Source organism: Malaclemys terrapin, chromosome 3 (assembly GCF_027887155.1).
Source record: "Malaclemys terrapin pileata isolate rMalTer1 chromosome 3, rMalTer1.hap1, whole genome shotgun sequence".
NCBI classification, from domain to species: domain Eukaryota; kingdom Metazoa; phylum Chordata; order Testudines; family Emydidae; genus Malaclemys; species Malaclemys terrapin.
In genome coordinates, this window is record NC_071507.1 from 202,828,754 (window position 1) to 202,847,816 (window position 19,063).

The 19,063-nt window shown below is 50.7% G+C and overlaps 1 protein-coding gene across 1 annotated transcript; it reads right to left on the reverse strand.

The window, feature by feature from the left end:
• Positions 1 to 510: 510 nt before the first annotated feature.
• Positions 511 to 18,450, reverse strand: DNAJC27 (DnaJ heat shock protein family (Hsp40) member C27). The gene is made up of 7 exons (XM_054023774.1): positions 18,215 to 18,450; positions 13,664 to 13,746; positions 12,812 to 12,881; positions 10,946 to 11,110; positions 10,370 to 10,492; positions 9,663 to 9,823; positions 511 to 4,298 (listed from the first exon to the last, which is right to left on the reverse strand). Exons 1-7 carry the CDS (start codon positions 18,299 to 18,301, stop codon positions 4,166 to 4,168), a joined length of 822 nt encoding a protein of 273 aa, XP_053879749.1. The 5' UTR covers positions 18,302 to 18,450; the 3' UTR covers positions 511 to 4,165.
• Positions 18,451 to 19,063: the final 613 nt, after the last annotated feature.

Below are 19,063 nucleotides of genomic sequence, written 5' to 3' on the forward strand. Positions count from 1 at the left end.
CCCCGACCAACTCCACCCCTCCCCCAAAAAGAAAAGGAAGAACCCAAAAACCTACTCCAAGCAGAATTTTGACCTCTAAAAAGGAGATGTGCTAGAGATTCCATGAAGTCCACTCAGGGTTTCGTTACTGATTTTATGTGGAAGGGGCTCAGATGCTCCAGTGATGGGCATCAGTATAAAACCCTAAAATAGGTAAGTGTTCAGAGACCTATTATTCCTTTAGCTTTGGCTCAGGCCATAGATTTATAGGTACAGGAGACTGGTTAATTTAGCCTCTCCCTAGTATAGAGCCCTCTGTTCAGAGCCCTCCGTTGCCCACAAAGCCAAGTTCAGTATTAAGTTTTATGCTAGACCTAGCAAAGATTTATCACCATCGAGTGTCAGCTCAGCAGGGGAGTAGAAAAGAGGGGTGTTAGAAGTGATTCGAACTGCAATCAGACATGAACAGTAAAGAACTTTCTCACTAGGGTAAGTTACAGGGGTCAAGAGAAATACACAGTGCTGCTTTTGTTTTAAACTCAGTTTTGCTTTATAAAAATACACAGCTTAAAAGTACATCAAGTCTCTAGATAAGACATGCATGCGTAGCGTCATTTCAGTGTTTCCAGTCAGTTCATGTAAACAACAAAAGCAGACATAAATTCAACCAATAGAATAAAAGGTATTTTTATAAGAGTAAAACACAGTGCAGTCACAGTTTATATATCCAACAATCCAGAAGGGGTAAGGGCATCCCTGAACATAGGAAGTATTTCTGAACAACAATCGGCCATTAACAAGACTCTTCCTAGAATTATGGCTTGGAATTGCACCATCCAGCAGCAGAATTATTTATCCTTCCTTCCTGGAAAATACACAGAGAACTAGGTTTGAAGCCAGAATCAAGTGGTTTCCCTAGCATGGGAGATGAGAAGGCCTCCAAAAAGCTTAAGAATGTAGACTAACCTAGCTCCACGTACTCCAATGCTGATTTAACACCAGCATAGGATCTGCCCCGTAACATTTGAATTTGCTTTCGGAGAGAAGAAATGCTGCTAATTTAAAAATAAAGTTAACCTTATGGAGCAATGTCTCAAATGATTATTTATATGTCTGAGGTATAACAGCTGCTTTTCAGCAGATCTTTTCTCTCTTCCCGCCCCCCCAATCTCCCCGCAATCTGGCATCAGAAACCTGGTGTAGATCAAAATAATGTAGTCTTATGAAATTCGCAGCCAAACAAACAAACAAATCAACCTTTAAATTGCTTTTGGCAGCGCTGGAGGGAGAGACAGAAAAGTTGCCTTGAAAGTGAGAGGGAAAGGATGTCTTGAATTGCACCAACTGCATGAAATAATGGATTTTAAGAACGGAAAACTCCGTTGTGGGGTGCGCGTGTGGAATTTGTCTTTAATTTCCCGCTGTTTAATACTTTCATAGCTTCAAGCCTCTGTCCCCTACTGATTGTCCTTTTCTAGCTGGCACCCATGGAAATGCAAGGGAGAAAGCTGATTAGCTGCTGCAGACCCGTAGCGGGAGCGCACAGCTTTGTTTCTGTGTGGTTCCAGCAAAAATCATGGCTATAGTTTCTCAGGAAGAGCGCAATGGCCAAATTCTGAGCCTAAACTACTGACCACAGCCTTGTAAGAATTAGGTCGCGACTTCAGGAGAACTCTGACTAAATGAGATGCCCAGAATGCAACACAATACGCAAGACAAAGAAAACAGCATGTGAAAATACAAAGAAGCGGCACCCGGGTTTATGGCAATTTTATCTTGCACGACATTCACAATGGTCAGAAGACTGAACTTGTAATCTAACAGGTTAAGCAGGGGGAGAGACTTATTTGAAGTGAGAGAAAATACACCCACAAGCAAAGCCTACTCTCCACATCACATATGATACAGTGTCAAAGTTTAAAGTGCACAGGTGGATCAATATACAATGGGTGGTGCTCTCATTTTTGGCTTGGAAGTCTCACCCTGGACATTTTGTAAGAGCTAAAGCATTCCCTTCACACCACCATCAAATGAGTGCAATGGTTTTGCTCCCCTAGCAGAAGAGATGATTGCTATTTCCAGCACTGTCACAGACACAAGCACACACCTCCAGTCTCACAAATGTCCTAACCCCATTTGCTCTGGTACCCCTAGGAAGCTGCATTACTTGCATGCAGATTTGCAGTGGAGGAATTTTAAAGGGAATGAAGGAAGTGTGCAAGGCTTGGGTGCCAAAAGAAGGGGCTCTGTTTTCAGAGGTGCACAACAAAACCTGGGCCTGTATTTTCCTGAAAGAATTCCTCAGTGTGTTAGTTTCCTCATCCTACGTGCAAGGGCTGTGGGGGCATACTGTTCACTTGAACAACCCCATCAGGACAGGCTCGTACCCACTGGTACCTTAATCAGTATCATGCCAAGTTTGTGGAGGTTCTGGGCTGGCCTGTGGCCTTGAACCTGCCTTCGGGGAGAGGTGGGAGTGGCTGTACGTGGGCGGCGGCAGCAACACCCTTTAAGGGCGCAGTGTGCCCTTCCCAATAAAGCAGCCTGCCCGTAGCAGATGCTGGATCTGCAGCCCTACCCTGGCAGGGTTGGTGCCCGAGCCCCCAGCAACTTGCAATCTGAGAGGGGAGAAGGACAGAGATTGTTCCTGCTATTTGAGCAGCAATGCTGGAGCAGAGGGATGAGGACGACAGACAATTCCTTGCTCCCTTTCCTCTCCAGGCAGGTTTAAGCACCATCTAATCCTTAATCTTTCCTCAGGCACATCTCTCCTGTTGGGTTTAGTATTTCCAGGAGTGAAGTTTCTGCAGCCTGGCTCCGAGACAGAGAAATAACTAAGCTTTTTGCTGTGAAAGTCAGACTGCCTTTGACTTCTGCAGGCTCAGGATAGGTGGTGCTGCTGAGCACACGAGGAAACATAGAATTGGCTCGTCCCTATGAAATAACTTAGTGTGCCAGACAAGAGAGGGGCACTCTGCTCCCTGCGAAGTCAACTGGAGCTCAGGGTGATCAGCATTTCAGGCCCACGCTGCTGAAACAGGAATCTGGAGCACGCTCAGGTGCGCCAGGGGTGAATATTGTTTTAAATCCAATCTTAGGGCATAGGATTCCCTGGTGCATTGCGCTCAGCCTCTCCCTGCGGACAGTCGGCCCACAGGCGCGTGGCATTTGGTTTTAAACACTCACGTCCCGGATTTCATCCCCGCTGTGCTCTCTTTAGGGAATTCGCTGGGCTTTTGGCATAGGCACAAAGAGCAAAGGCCTCTGCACTCAAGCCACATTCGAGAAGCTGCATTCCTCTGCCCTCCCCTCTCCAGCGATAGTGCTTCCCAGTCTGGCCGGAGAAGGCTTCTCTCCCACCAGGGACAATTCACTGCCCATCCAAGTTCCTTATCGGGCCCTTACTTAAGAGGCTAAGAAATGAGCAGGCTTATGTCCTGTTGTGACCAAGAAGTCAGCCCCTGATCCCACGTGGCTAACACAGAGGTCACTGACATTCTCTACTTGTTTCAAGGAATCAGGGACCATAACCTGAGGTTCCTTGGACCTCAGAGGTAGTTGTAGCTGCCTCTGCCGGCGTCCTGCCTCTGAATCTAGAGCAAACACAGAGCCGATGCTGTAGGCTGATCATTCAGGCCACAGCACACGGGACTTGTTTGTGCTGGAGTAGGCCAGATTACTCTTGCTGTTTTTAGCATTGGGATAAACAACCACAACGATGGGCTCGAAGCCAGCCCCTCCCACTCATCTAAGGAGAGGCCTCGAGGGCCAGTAATGCCTAGCGGGGGAGACTTCATTCAAGAATTCACCTGAAACAAGACCAGGGGCCAAATCCATTGTTGGTGAGAACTTGTGCACCACCACTGTCTTCAGGGGCGTTGCACCTGCTTACGCCAACCATGAACCTGGGCCTCAGACTCAGTCAGGAACTTGCTCAAGGCTGGGTGCATGGGACACAGCTCCTCTGCTCAGCTCTCGACATAGAAAGAAACTGGCGCATGGTGAAACGCAGCTACCGAGGGCCAACTCCTGTTCCTACGGCAGTTAGTGGAAGCAGGAGGAGGCCCCTAGTCTCCATTACTAAGACAGTAACGGGTGCTGGGGAGGAGAGGGTTGCCCTGGTCAACTGGCTCTCCAGGAACTGTGGGCATGGGGTCCACCAGGGTGGGTTTTCCGGCTCCGTCCTCTATTTGATGTTTTTGAGAAGCGCCGTCCGCGCATTCACGACAGCTTTGAAAGCGTCCTCGCTGCCGGGAGCCACGCACTTGTCCGGATGGAGCAGCACTGCCAGCTTCCGATAGGCTTTGTTCACCTCGTCCCTATGAGAGACGAGACAATCATCAGCAAGAGGGTGACGTCCGGAGCCCTTCCTTTATGTACTGCTCCCAGCTGCCATGTTAGGAGGCACCCATCAGCCCTCACTCCCTGCTCGGGAGACAGACTATCGGAGGGGGGGGCGGGGAGAAGAGCAGTGGAGGCACAGAGTTGTTCCCATTCTAACCTTCCCCACTCCCGGCTCTTTGCAGTTTCTCATAAATTTCCAAACTTTTCCCTCTCAGGCTGAAATCTTCCAGGCTTGGACTGTGCCTGAAGGTAAATTATGATGGGAAGCGAGAGGAAAAGCATGCTGACTGCTTCTCAGCACAAGATTAGTGGAAAGAAAAAATACATTCTTCCCAGATGTTTGCAAACAGCCCTCCAACCAGACCAGCTGGGCTTTGCAAGCTAAAGTTTGGCAAGGAAGTGACCCTCCCATCTTTTCATGTACAGTAACTCCTCACTTAAAGTCGTCCCGCTTAACTAGGGTGACTAGACAGCAAATGTGAAAAATCGGGACAGGGGATGGGGGGTAATAGGAACCTATATAAGAAAAAGACCCAAAAATCGGGACTGTCCCTATAAAATCGGGACATCTGGTCACCCTATGCTTAACGTTGTTTCGTTGTTATGTTGCTGATCAATTAGAGAATATGCTTGTTTAAAGTTGTGCAATGCTCCACTCTTACGTTGTTTGGCTGCCTACTTTCTCCACAGCTGGCAGCCTCCCTACGCCCCCTCCCACCCCCCCCCCCAGCGCCTCCCACCTGCCGGCAGACCCCGCGGATCAGCGTCTTCCCCCTCCTCCCACCTGCCGGCAGACGCCGCGGATCAGCGTCTTCCCCCTCCTCCCCCCGCCTCCTGCCGGCGGCAATCAGCTGGCTTGTGGTGTTTTGGAGGCAGGAGGGAGAGGGGACGAGCGAGGACTCGGTGCGCAGGCTCCCCCTCCCTCCCCAACGCGGCAAGCCAGCTAATTGCCCCGGGCAGGAGGGAGGGGGGAGAAGCGAGGACTCGGCGCGCCTCCCCGCTCCCTCCCGTGGCACTCAGCTGGCTTGTGGCATTTAGAAGGGAGGGGAGGGAGGGGGGAGGAGCCAGGACGCAGCATGCGAAGTAAAGGGGGAGGAGGTGGGGGGGGGAAGAGGCGGGTCAAGGGTGCGGGCCTGGGGGAAGGGGTGGAATGGGCGGGTGGAGGGTTGAGCCCCCAACCCCTGCTGCTTGCAGAGTAGGGGAAACTGCCCTGGAACCTAACTCCCCCATTTACATTAATTCTTATGGGGAAATTGGATTCGCTTAACATCGTTTCACTTAAAGTTGCATTTTTCAGGAACATAATTACAACGTTAAGTGAGGAGTTACTGTACTGTGTGTGTGTATATATATATATATATACACACACACACACACATATATATACACACACATATCATAGAATATCAGGGTTGGAAGGGACCTCAGGAAGTATCTAGTCCAAACCCCGGCTCAAAGCAGGACCAATTCCTAACTAAATTATCCCAGCCAGGGCTTTGTCAAGCCTCCCCTTAAAAACCTCTAAGGAAAGAGATTCCACCACCTCCCTAGGTAACCCATTCCAGTGCTTCACCACTCCCCTAGTGAAATAGTGTTTCCTAATATCCAACCTAAACTTCCCGCACTGTAACTTGAGACCATTACTACTTGTTCTGTCATCTGGTACCACTGAGAACAGCCTAGATCCATCCTCTTTGGAACCCCCTTTCAGGTAGTTGAAAGCAGCTATCAAATCCCCCCTCATTCTTCTCTTCTGCAGACTAAACAATCCCAGTTCCCTCAGCCTCTTCTCGTAAGTCATGTGCTCCAGCCCCCTAATCATTTTTGTTGCCCTCCGCTGGACTCTTTCAAATTTTTCCACATCCTTCTTGTAGTGTGGGGCCCAAAACTGGACACAGTACTCCAGATAAGGCCTCACCAATGTCGAATAGAGGGGAATGATCACGTCCCTCAATCTGCTGGCAATGCCCCTACTTATACATCCCAAAATGCCGTTAGCCTTCTTGGCAACAAGAGCACACTGTTGACTCATATCCAGCTTCTTGTCCACTGCAATCCCTAGGTCCTTTTCTGCAGAACTGCTGCCTAGCCATTCGGTCCCTAGTCTGTAACAGTGCATGGGATTCTTCCGTCCTAAGTGCAGGACTCTGCACTTGTCCTTGTTAAACTTCATCAGGTTTCTTTTGGCCCAATCCTCCACTTTCTCTAGGTCACTCTGTATCCTATCCCTACTCTCCAGCATATCTACCACTCCTCCCAGTTTAGTGTCATCTGCAAACTTGCTGAGAGTGCAGTCCACGCCATCCTCCAGATCATTAATGAAGATATTGAACAAAACCAGCCCCAGGACCGACCCTTGGGGCACTCCGCTTGAAAACGGCTGCCAACTAGACATGGAGCCATTGATCACTACCCGTTTTTCCACTGCCTACTGTATTTTCCACTCCATGCATCTGATGAAGTGGGTTTTAGCCCACGAAAGCGTATGCCCAAATAACTTTGTTAGTCTCTAAGGTGCCACAAGCACTCCTGGTTGTTTTTGCTGATACAGACTAACATGGCTACCCCTCTGAAACCTTTCATAGGAGCAGCAGATGGCTTTGAAAGAACTTGGGTTTGATTTAAGAGTTATGACCATTTCAGACTATATAAGCAGCATGTGCGGATGTTTTTGTGCAAGCTCAGTTCACCTTGGGGTAGAGGGCCATTGCAGGCCCCTGGAATTAAGTGGCCTTGGGCCGCATCCTATTTGCATACTGAAGAGAAGATACTGTGTCCTGTGTGTTGGAGGGGTGACAGCACTAACTTAGCCTAGTCACCTCACGTCACAGCAGTCAGCTGATAGGGAGAAACTAAGGTTGTGGGAAGGGCTCTTGTGGAGCAAGTGACGTCAGCAATTCCCTTACCGTCAGTTTCTCCTGGCCCTCGTATGTCGGCGTGAGCACTGCCTTCCCCAGCTGCAGAGCTACTAATTTATGCAGGGGGCTAAGGTGCCTGGCGGATGGCAGGTCCTGAACTCTGCCAGAGCAGAAGCAACTTGGAGGGGTCATTTGAAACTTGAATGTATAATGGTGCAGAGGGGGATGCGTAACACACTCTGGCCAGTGGGTTTTACATGTTAAACTATTCTAGACTGTAAGTGTCTCAGGGCAGTTCTCTTCTTGGGCACAATAAATAATCCATTTTGCATTTTAGTATAGCACCTTTCAGCTAAGGATCTCAGAGTGCTTTACAAACATCTGCTGAGCCTCCCAGCACCCTTCTGGGGTAGATATTCTGGGAATTTCAGATAGGGAACTGAGACACAGAGGTGAGTTGACTTGTCCAGGTCACTCAGCAGGAGCCAGGAATCCCAGATTTTCAATCCCCTGCTCTAATCACTTGCAACACTCTGTAGGATGGGTGCTAATGATCACTTCCAACCAGCAGTCAGCCATCTTTAGGAAGACAGGGGAAGTCTTGCAGCTTTTTTGGGAAAAAAGCCAAAACACAACAGCAGCAATTTTCACAGAAAGAAGCATTGTGATGGCAAGTGCTTGCCTGCAAGGTGTGGAGAGAAAACAGTAGCTTTATGGCAGCACAAAAACTTCCCTACAGCCAGAGAGCAAGGAAAAGATACTGCTTCATCTGTACAAATCTTAACATCTCTCTTGAAGAGATCGTAAGGGCTACTGTCAGACGAACTGAACTGGACAATGAAGCACCGAGAAAGGACAAAAGATTGTGCAGCTGGTAAGTATACATAGTCAGAAGATTAGCATCCGTTATAATGCTTTTTTCATCCCTAGATCCAAAGCACCTGACAATGGAGGCAAATATAATTATCCCCATTTTAACAGATGGGAAAACGAAGGCTCAGAGAGGTGAAGTGGCCAGGAAAGCAGGCCAGTGGCAAAGCCTGGAATAGAAACCTGGTCTCCTCCGGAGCCCCAGTCCAGTTCCCGAACCACTGGACCGCACTGTCTTCTGGGTACTTCACTCTGATCGGCCATGTGGCAAGTCAAGTGAAGCTGTATCTCACCACTGGTATTCCTCAGTAGCAATGGCAGGAACGGCCTTGCTGGGTTTAGTGTTATAAGTCCTTAGCACCAGCTGCAACTGTTGAACTTTGCACAGGTAAATCCACAGTCTAGATGACCAGTGTTACATCATCCCAGGGGAAAGTACAGACAATGCTACCTAGCACTTCGAAGGTGGTAAGGTGTATTCCGTGGGAGGATCTTGAAGTGATTTACCAACGTTAGTGAAGCAGGTATTTCGCTCCCTGTTTTATAGACATGGAAATGGAGGCGGAGAAAGATTAAGTAGTTTGCCCAAGGCCACAGAAGAAATAAGAGGTACTAGAGAGGTGTTCAAACAGGTTGTGTTCCCAATCAAACCACTTTCCCTCTCTAGCTGGAAACTCTTACCAGGTTCCTTGTTAATTAAAGGATAGTAGCGTCATTAATTCCAAATCAACACGCTTTTATAGAAAATAGGTCTTATATAAACTTATCTCTCATTTTTGATGAGATTACAAGTTTGGTTGATACAGTAACTGTTGACGTAATACACTTGGGCTTCTGTAAGGCATTTGACCTAGTCTCACATGACATTATGATTAAAAAAAAAAAAATCAATGTAGCTCATATTAAATGTATTAAACATTAACTAGTAGATTGCAAAAAAATATTGTAAATGGGGCATCATCATTTTAGGGAGGTGCTTTGAGTGGGGGTCCCACAGGGATCTGTTCTTGCCCCAAAGCTATTCAATACAGTATCTTCATTGATGATTTGCAAGAAAAGGAGGTGGTATTACCTCTCATCATGCCATTAGTGAGACCAGTGTTGGAATATTGTGTCTAGCTCTGGTGTCCACACCTTAAAAGAAGATGATGAAAAACTGAAAGGGGTTCAGAAGAGAGCTACCAGAATGATATGACATCTGGAAAACCTGCCTTATAGCGAAAGACTTCAGAAACTCAAATCTATTTAGTTTATCCAAGAGAAAGTTAAGACCACTTGATCATGGTGGCCTATAACTACCTACATGGGGAAGAGATTAAGATTAAGCGTTGGAGCCAATGTTTGGAAGTTCAAACTAAACGAATTCCCTAGGGCTGTGGTGGATTCTCCATCACTTGAAGCCTGAGTGTCTTTCTAAAGCTCTGCTCCAGCTCAAACAGAAGTTACGAGCTTGATGCAGAAATGACTGGGTGAGGTGCTTTGGCCTGTGTTCTGCAGGAGTCAGACTAGATGATCATAACGGTCCCTTCTGGCCTTAAAAAAATAAATAAATCTATAACTCTAGTAGCAGTTAATCAAAGACAACTAGGAGAATGTTGAAGCATCCTTTACCTTGTGGCTCCAGGTTTGACTCCCAACATGTCCCAGCAGTCCTTGCTGTTGCGGATCCTCCGAATGGTGTCCGCCTGCTCTTTGGTGAACCCAACGCTCATGCTCGATGTGGGGCGTTTCCCACCATTGTCGCACAGATCAACAATTGCGGAATAGAAGGTCTGCCAACGCAAAGAGGAATTAGCTGAAAGCGTCCCCTCTTTCTGAACGGAAGCCAGCAGCCCCAGTTTATGTAGCTGAGCAATACGGCCATTGTGAGTATATTGAAACACGGGTGGGGACAAGGGCTTGCTGACTCTTAGTGCATGCACTCAAAGCTCTAAGACCGCAGAACTTGACACAAGCAACACTGTAACAGAAGTGCTCTGTTGCCTGCCAGAATAGAGAAGACACTCCTACCTATCGCACATGGCTAGTACTATGCTAGGACATCTGGCAGAAAAGCCTCTCTTCTCAGTCAGCTATAGAACCATGTGCCTGGAGTCCTCGCCGTACAGCCAAATCAACCTCTCTCTGAATATTGCTGTTACTAAACAGGAGCTATGAATATGCTGGACTCAGACTAGAAAGGTGGAATTTTACTACGATGCAGCCCTTATTATGAACAGTCAATAGATTCTATAGATCACGGCAATTAATGAACATGCTATTGACAAAAGGAGGTCACGTATGGGGCCTGCATCCTTTTCACTGCCATTTCAAGTTACCTGAAACATCTCATTGATTCCTTCTCCTGTCTGTGCTGAGGTCTCAAAGTAAAGAAACCCCCGGCTTTCTGCCCACAGTCGCCCTTCGCTCTCATCCACGCAGCGGTGCTTGGTGCAGTCAATCTGAGCCCAACGAAGTAGAGAAAAGGAATCAGGTGCAAGGAGACACCCCACATATCCAGGTACAGCAGTCGCAACAGGGCTACCTAGAGGGCTGTAGTTGCCTGGATCCCAAAGGCACTGACTCCTGTTCTAACATCTCACTGTGGCATCAGTGATAGACTTCCCAGAACAGCCTTGGGAGGAAGCCTACATTTTCTTGAGCGGGAGGAGAGGGAATTGAAACAGATGACTATTCTGAAATCATGAACAGAATCTGCACACAAGACCCAAGATCAGGGTGCTGGGAAACCCTGCAAACATGGCTACTAGTGTGTAGTGCACAGATTAGCCTCGTAGCTAGTTCCAACACCCACTTTGCACACTGAATTCATTCCCAGGGGCTCAGCGCAGTTGCTGCTCAACGTGCTGCAGCCAGGAATTCCTGGCTCTTCTCTTCATCATAGCATGGTTTACCTTGTTGGCACAGACAACGAAGACAACGTTTTCCATGTTTCCATGAGGTCCAAGCTCCTGCTTCATCTCAGCCATCCATCCATCCAGTGCATCAAATGACTCCTTTTGGCCAACATCATACACGAGGACAACCCCCTGAGTGTCCTTGTAAAACTCGTTGCGAACCTACCCAGGACAAAAAAGAGTGAGAATGAGTGTGATGGATGCCATCTTGGCGGACACTGGTGACAGGACCAAGGCCCCCCAGAGCTAGAGAACTAAGCTCTGTGTGACTCGCATCCTCTGTGAATGAGGCACAGAGGGGGATGCATAACACACTCTGGCCAGTGGGTTATACATGTTAAACTATTCTAGATGGTAAGTGCCTCAGGGCAGGGAATCTGGAACCTGTACAGTAAGGCACTGTATATGCACATTTATGGCTCTGGGTAAGTAAGAAATAATATCAGTAATGTTATTTATGGCAGGGAAGGATCAAGGCCTGGTCCATGAGCACAGTACCAGGACCCACCAGAGATTCCTGGGATGTAGTCAGCTTGGACACTGACTCTCTTTTGTGGCCTCAGGCAAGTCACTCAGGTCAGCGCTTTTGGGAATCCACTTCGTTTTGGTTCCCAGCCTCACCTGGCCTAGGACCCCATTTTCAGAAGTACCGAGCACCCACAACCTCAGCTACAGTCAGCGTAAGCTACGGGTGCTCGGGACCTCTGAAAATGGGGCCCTAACTGATTTGCCCAAGGTCAGACAGTGAGTCAGGAGCCCTGCCAAGCAGGGGCGGCTCTAGCTTTTTTGCCACCCCAAGCACGGCAGGCAGGCTGCCTTCGGCGGCATGCCTGCGGGCGGTCCCCGGTCCCGCGGATTCGGCGGCATGCCTGCGGGAGGTCCGCCGGTCCCGCAGCTTCAGCGTACCTGCCGCCGAATCCGCGGACCTCCCGCAGGCAAGCCGCCCTCGCAGGGACCGGCAGGGCGCCCCCACGGCTTGCCGCCCCAGGCACACGCTTGCTGCGCTGGTGCCTGAAGCCGCTGCTGCTGCCAAGGTTAAAATTCTGGAGTTCCTGGTTCCCAGTCCCATGCTTCGTCCACTACACCCTGCTGCCTCCATTACACCATTACAGATTGGCAAGTGCTGGGTTGGTGACGGAGGGCAGGGTGATGGATTTATGTCGGTATCCACACTTACGCTACAGGCAATCTGGAAATGTGCCTAAGCAGCAATATTTATCAGTCTGCTCCATAGGTGTGAGGTCATTCATAGTATGTCACTTGCACGGCACAACACTTTAACAGGGGATACAGGAAATACAATTATAACCTCTGAAGCAGTCACTCTGCCAGGGTACGAACGGCTGCAACTATGCTGATCTATGCTTCCTACAGATCTTCTCTGCTACCTGCCTCTTATCATCACTTACCTACTGCTTATGTCTGGCTCAGGGGTCGGCAACGTTTGGCACGTGGCTCGCCAGGGTAAGCACCCTGGTGGGCCGGGCCAGTTTATTTACCTGCTGACGCGGCAGGTTCGGCCGATCGCGGTCCCCACTGGCCACAGTTCGCCGTCCTGGGCCAATGGGGGTGGCGGGAAGCCGCGGCCAGCACATCCCTCGCCCGCGCCGCTTCCCACCGCCCCCATTGGCCCCGGACAGCAAACTGCGGCCAGTGGGGGCCACGATCGGCCGAACCTGCCGCATCAACAGGTAAATAAACTGGCCCGGCCCGCCAGGGTCCTTACCCTGGCGAGCCACGTGCCAAACGTTGCCGACCCCTGGTCTAGCTATATGATCAGAAGTAATCTAGAATCACACTGAGACAGAACAGACCGATTTAATTCCTAACCATGCTGCAGAGAAGAAGCCCTTTCTCCCTTACCTCATAGAAGAAGGGGTGCCCAGCCATGTCAAAGATGTTGACTTTAATCTCGCGATCTCTAATTTGTACTCTGAAATGATAGATGAGAAGCATTCAGAAGGGGTATGATGCTCACACAGCATGAACCATGAAAGAGCTAACTCCCTCCCAATGAGATTCCCAGAGAGTTCCCATTTGACAGTGTCCCGTTCTTCAGAGAGAAAATATCACCAAATCAGTAAGACCAAGGCATTTTTACCGCCCTACTTCAGCTTGATAAAAAAAAAAAAAATACAGGAGGGGGGCTTGTGTGGGCGAATAACTGTCGTGCATGGTAGCTAGTCAACAAAGGGGGACAAAGGCCAGCCAGATCTCTTGCTCTCTTTCCATTACCTTTAGCTGGACAAGAAATCCTCTCCTGTTGATTTCTGTACACACCAGAAAGGGAGCAAAGCATTGAAAAGAAATGATCACTCAATCTCAAGTTGGTCGTACCTAATCAATAATACAACTCAAGCCCTCAAACGCCAGTGATGTTACTATCAAAAATCACTCAATAGTCAACAGATGAAGATAAGGTCTTCCTGGCCACACTGAACATGCAGTATATTTTATGATACACATTGAAGGTCATAGATAGCAATATTACGGTACATATAGGAATGTCAGAGATCATGTCATTTTGCCATGACTTCTTTCTTAAGATCCCTCTAATGCTCAAGTTTATACTACATTTACTCACTTCTGCTCTTTTCAGCAAGCGTCAAATGCAGAACTGATTGGTGAGCCCTGGCACGTGTACAAAGCCACCATGGTACAGGGCTTTTCACTTGCAATTCTTATCCATAAAAGTAGCTAGAAAAGGGCACTTACTTGGTGACGCCATAGTCGATTCCTATCGTCGCTAGGTATTTGGGAACAAACCTCTTTTCACAGTACCGCTTTATGATACAGCTCTAGAACAAGAAGAGAGGCGAGTATGAACATGTCCGCACCATATCACAGAGAAAGTTGTTTCACACGATTATTGACCGCATTATTGGTATACAGAATCCGTGGCACTTTGCACAACAAGTGAAAACATTGTTACTGTCCTGGAAGGGCAAGGTGGGGGCCCATAACAAACGAATCAACCAAAATAAATAAACTGATTGTGAGCAGAGTTTTATACATCAAGAAGGGAGAAGAGCCAGGGCCTCTATGAAGCCCACTAGGGGCTTTGCTATTGCCAATCTATTTTCCACGGAAGGCACTCAGATGCTCTGGTAATGGGCAGCTGTGCAAAACCCCGAGATAGAAAGAGCTGACAATCTATCTGACTTGATGGTGACAAGATGAGGCGCTGGGGATACCACACATAAGGGATATGGTAGAAGGAATGCATCCGATACACAGGCTTGCTTGGGTGGCATGGTAACGTGATGAGGCATACGGGTTGTTTGGTGTGCCTGGCAGAGGACCTCACAACCTTGCTGCACCCCACCCAGCGACATCCCTAGGATGAGGCCTTTAATCGAATTCACAGATCAAAGAGGTTTCTACCTACTCTGTTCTTGTGCTGCACCCTGAGTGCCCTAAACATTTGAAATGCTAAGATGAGGCAAGCCATGTTGTTTGGGACCAACTGTAGGTTGGGTGTAGTAGACCCCTGTAGGCCAGCAAAGAGGATGTTAGAATCTAGCTTAGAAAGCAACAGTGAATGCATTGCAGTCTTAGTGGTGTCAGTAATTTTAAGAGACTAGATTTTGGAATTATTTAGTAAATAAAACTGGCAGTTCTTCACATCAGAATGTGGATGGGAACAAAGGGACAAGGCAAAGGTAACACCTGGATCATATTCCCCCATGGAAGGTGCTACTTCCTTCTCCTTCTCTCTTTCTTTGAAGGGAGAATCCAACTCTGCACATGCCAGATGTGCTCTCAAGGCTCAGTAACACTACTTTGCTCCACCCAGCAAGTAAGGGAAACTTCTCAGATGCAGGAAGGCACCTAGTGAGCAGCGACATTAAAACACAAAATACAGTCCCCCAGGAAAATCCAGCAGGAAACACGTTGTGGGTAGGCGGCTGCTGGCTATACTCTGTCTCTATATACTTGAACTGGCCAGCCACTGCAATTACACAAAGATTAGCCACGAAGCAACTACTCCTGATGCATGCTTGTCTCCTAAGCAGAACCTGCCATTGCCCCATGGACAACTGAGGCTCTGTGCTCTAAATTATTTTGGGAGAAGGAGGGCTAAGAAAATGCAAAATGTGTGTAAAGAGAGGCTAGTTTTATGTGACGATCATTATACAGGAGTCAAGACATATGGATTCTACTCCCAACAGTTCTACTGATTTGCTCCGTGATCTCAGCATTGCCAAATTCACGCCAAGCAATCAAAGCCAAGGAGGATTCCGGGAAGCCTGTCTCAGGAGTTTGGTTTTAAAAAAAGAGAGTTAAAAGTTGTACATTTTGAGTTCTGCCTCTATGCTTTTAAAGCCTTTAGGAGTCATGTTTTCAAGCTTTTCCCTTCACTCATGAAGGCTCATAGATTCAGACTTTAAGGCCAGAAGGGACCATTGTGATCATCATGTCTGACCTCCTGCACACTGCAGACCACGGAACCTCACCCACCCACTCCTGTAATAGACTTCTAACATCTGGCTGAGTTACTGAAGTCCTCAAATCATGGCTTAAAGCCTTAAAGTTTCAGAGAATCCACTCTTTACTTTAAACCAGCAAGTGAGCCGTGCCCCATGCTGTAGAGGAAGGCGAACCCTGTCAATCTGACCTGGGGGGAAATTCCTTCAGTTAGACCCTAAGCTGGTTGGCGAGCCCCACCATGCAGACACCTGGGAAAGAATTCACTGTAGTAATCCAGAACCCTCCCCATCCAGTGTCCCATCTCCAGCGAAAAAAAGGAGACTCTCACGTTTTCACATGGCTCCAGAAGCTGGGGATTTAGGAAAGAGACCAAATACCACAAGATTCATGCTGTAAAATAAACCCCTCCCTCCAAACACACAACACTGAACATAAGAACAGCCATACTGGGTCAGACCAAAGGTCCATCTAGCCCAGTATCCTGTCTTACAACAGTGGCCAATGCCAGGTGCCCCAGAGGGAATGAACAGAATACGTCATCATCAAGTGATCCATTCCTTGTCGCCCACTGGATTGTCCTGGGCCAGTCCCTTCCCTCCTTGGTGCTGCACTTTGCCCGCTAGCCGGGGATGATACCGCTCATGCCTCATGGGCAACAAGGACAAGGCAGCCTTTGTGGTGGGCTCTAGGGCAGGGGTTCCTGAACTGTGGGCCGTGACACAGTCCCGGGTGGTCTGCTGGTGCAGCCATGGGCGGAGTTTGTGGGGGCAGGGGAGGGCATTACAAAGTGGACGGTGACGGAGTGGCGGCCGGCAATGGCCCCTACCCAGGGCCAGAGGAGCCCAGTGCCCACAGCAGGTGGCAGAAGGCAAACAAGGGGCTGGCTGCAAGAGACAGTGGCTCCTAGGGCAGCTGGAAGGTTCACGACCATTCCCGCTCTGAGCCACTGCACCCCGTGATCCATGGGTATCAGGCCCCATGGAGTATTGGCCCCATCGCCCTCCCCCAAGAACCAGGGCTCAGCAGTGCTGCTCTGTCTTCCTCCTGGACAATGCTGTGTTTGGGCCGTCATTAGTAATGGCCAGGCCCGGCTTGAGCACCTGCCTCTGCCCAGCACTGGCAGCCCCTGAACCCTTCCCTTGTTCCTGGGCAGGCGGTGCCTGTCAGGAGCCCCGGGGTGCTGGTAGGTGACTGGGACAGGCCTGCCAGGTGAGGCGCTCAAGGCATTCAGCAGGCTGCTGAGGCAGAGGGTGTCAGCGGGGGCTGGCTGTGGCACCTGCCCGGCCCCTTCCCCCTCTCGCTGGCCCTGGTCCCTGCTGAAGCGAGAGGCCATGCCCGTCCCGTGGTTCCCCTCTCCCCGGTGAACGCGTGGCGGCTCGGGGAGACCAGGCTGCGTACTCAGCAGCCCCTTGCCTGATTTCCCATTTGATCAGCCAGAGGGGATGATGGCTTGCCTGCCTGGTGGGTGAGATGGAAGGGAGCAATATCAGACTGTATACACTCATCGGGGGAGGGAGGGGCACGGTTCAAAGGTTCATCTGCCCCCTGAACAGCTCGACTCACAGCCCCCTCCTGGGCAAGTCCCCCGTTACCCTCAGTCTCCCTCCTGGACGCAGTGGGAAGTGTTAACACTGAGCCGCAATGCCTGTTGCAGCTGCACAAGGGAGCCTCAGGGGGAAAGAATTTGGGAACCCCTGCTCGGGGGGGGGGGGGAGAAGGGGGGAGTGCCCGCTCGCTGTCTGACCACCCTGGGGCTCCCAGCAAGTGCCACAGCCACCTGCAGAGGGCTGACAGTGGGAGCCCCGACCACTGTGAGGGAGAGGCTCCCACTGTCAGCCTGGAAAGTAGAAGTGGGGACCCGACTGCAGGCCCTGAGGCCTGGGGAGGGTAAAGAATCCTAAGAGGAGCAGAGGTGAGGCTGGGAGGGCTGATGGGGCTGTACCATGGCAGGTTCTGAGCAGACAGGGTGAGTGCTGGCGGATGAACTGAGGGCAGTGGGGGTCGATGGGGTAGGAGGGCTGAACTGAGGGGGTGGTGATGAGGAGGGCTGGGGGACTGAAGCAAGTCGTTGGGTGGGGACAGAACTGACGGGGGACTAGGATTAATTGCTGGGCAGGAGATGGGCAGATGTGGGGGGTGAGAGCCCCTGCAGCAGGGGCCCAAATCAGCGAAGCCTGTCCATGCGGGAGAGCAGGCGACACCCACGGTCCCACGCGACGCGCACACCCTGGGCACGGGCAGTTCAAACATCCAGAGACGGGCCTAGAACACAGAGCACGAGATTTGCTTAGACAATCCAGGGATCTGGGGCCAATCTCATGACTTCTGGGGGTCCGACTCATGACCTTTGATGGCTGGACGTTGGCAATGGGGCCCCAGTGGGGCCAGGACGCCCACGCGGGGGTGTCCGCTCGGGCAGGCGCAGCTCCCAGCCCAGGGCCCAGCGCTGGGGTCACCAGAATGCGAGTCATGGCCCCTGTACTGCTCTGAGCGAGGGAGAGTCTCCTCCCCTCCCCCCCCCGACCCGATCCAGGGGGGCAGAGCTCTAAAGCCAATAGGGACGTCAGGACGCCCCGCCCACGAAGGGGCGGGGCACAGAAGCAACGGTCCCGGCCCGCGCCTTCTGGTCCAATGAAAGGACAGCGTGAGCACCCCGCCCCCTCCACCAGTAAACCACCACTCAGAAGCTCCCCCCCACAATGCTGGGGTCTGACTGGGTAATGCATATGCATGCCCCGCCTCCACCTGCTGCAGGGTATCCGATTGGACAGCCCGCTTGTCAGTCACTCCCCTCGGAGCCAATCCCCTCCCCATCTTGCTTCCACGGCTCCTCACCTTGCCCACCTCCGCGTTGCCCATGGAGATGACTTTGATCCTCAGCGACTTGCGCGTTTCTTTCCGCTTCGGCAGATTCGCCTCCATCCCCGGGAGAGACGAATCTGCCCATAAACACACGCGAGGGCGGGAGTGACTCAGGAAGCTGCCGCTTTGCACCTGCGAGGAGGGGAAACAACCGCCTCGAGCCCACCGCTCCCCATGCTGCTGAGGCCGAGCCGGGATTTCCCCCCCACTTCTCGCGGGCAAAGGGAAATCGCGCGAGACTTCCGCCTAGTCCTCTCGCACTTTCGCGAGAGCGTCCGTTGGAGCGGGTTGATCAGTTCTCGCGAGAGGTGAAGCGCTCTTTTTTTTTTTTTTTTTTTTTTCAATTTCAATAACTTTATTGACACTTTGCTGTAGGGCGAACAGTGGAGGGGGGAGGGGCGCTGCACTGTTGTTTAGAGAGGGTGAAGGCAGAGGGTCCACGGGGCCTAGTGGTGTGGCTAAGGTCGGGGCACCAGGCTGCGGGACTCCTGGGTTCCAGTCCCTGCTCCAGGGGCAGCGCGGCCCAGCAGTGAGAGCAGGGGGGTGGCGCCAGGACTCCTGGGTTCTTTTCCCTGCTCCAGGGGCGGGGCAGTGCAGAGGTGAGAGCAGGGGGTTGGCACCAGGACTCCTGGGTTCTTTTCCCTGCTCCAGGGGCGGGGCAGTGCAGTGGTGAGAGCAGGGGAATGGAGTCAGGACTCCTGGGTTCTTTTCCCTGCTCCAGGGGCGGGGCAGTGCAGTGGTGAGAGCAGGGGAATGGAGTCAGGACTCCTGGGTTCTTTTCCCTGCTCCAGGGGCGGGGCAGTGCAGTGGTGAGAGCAAGGG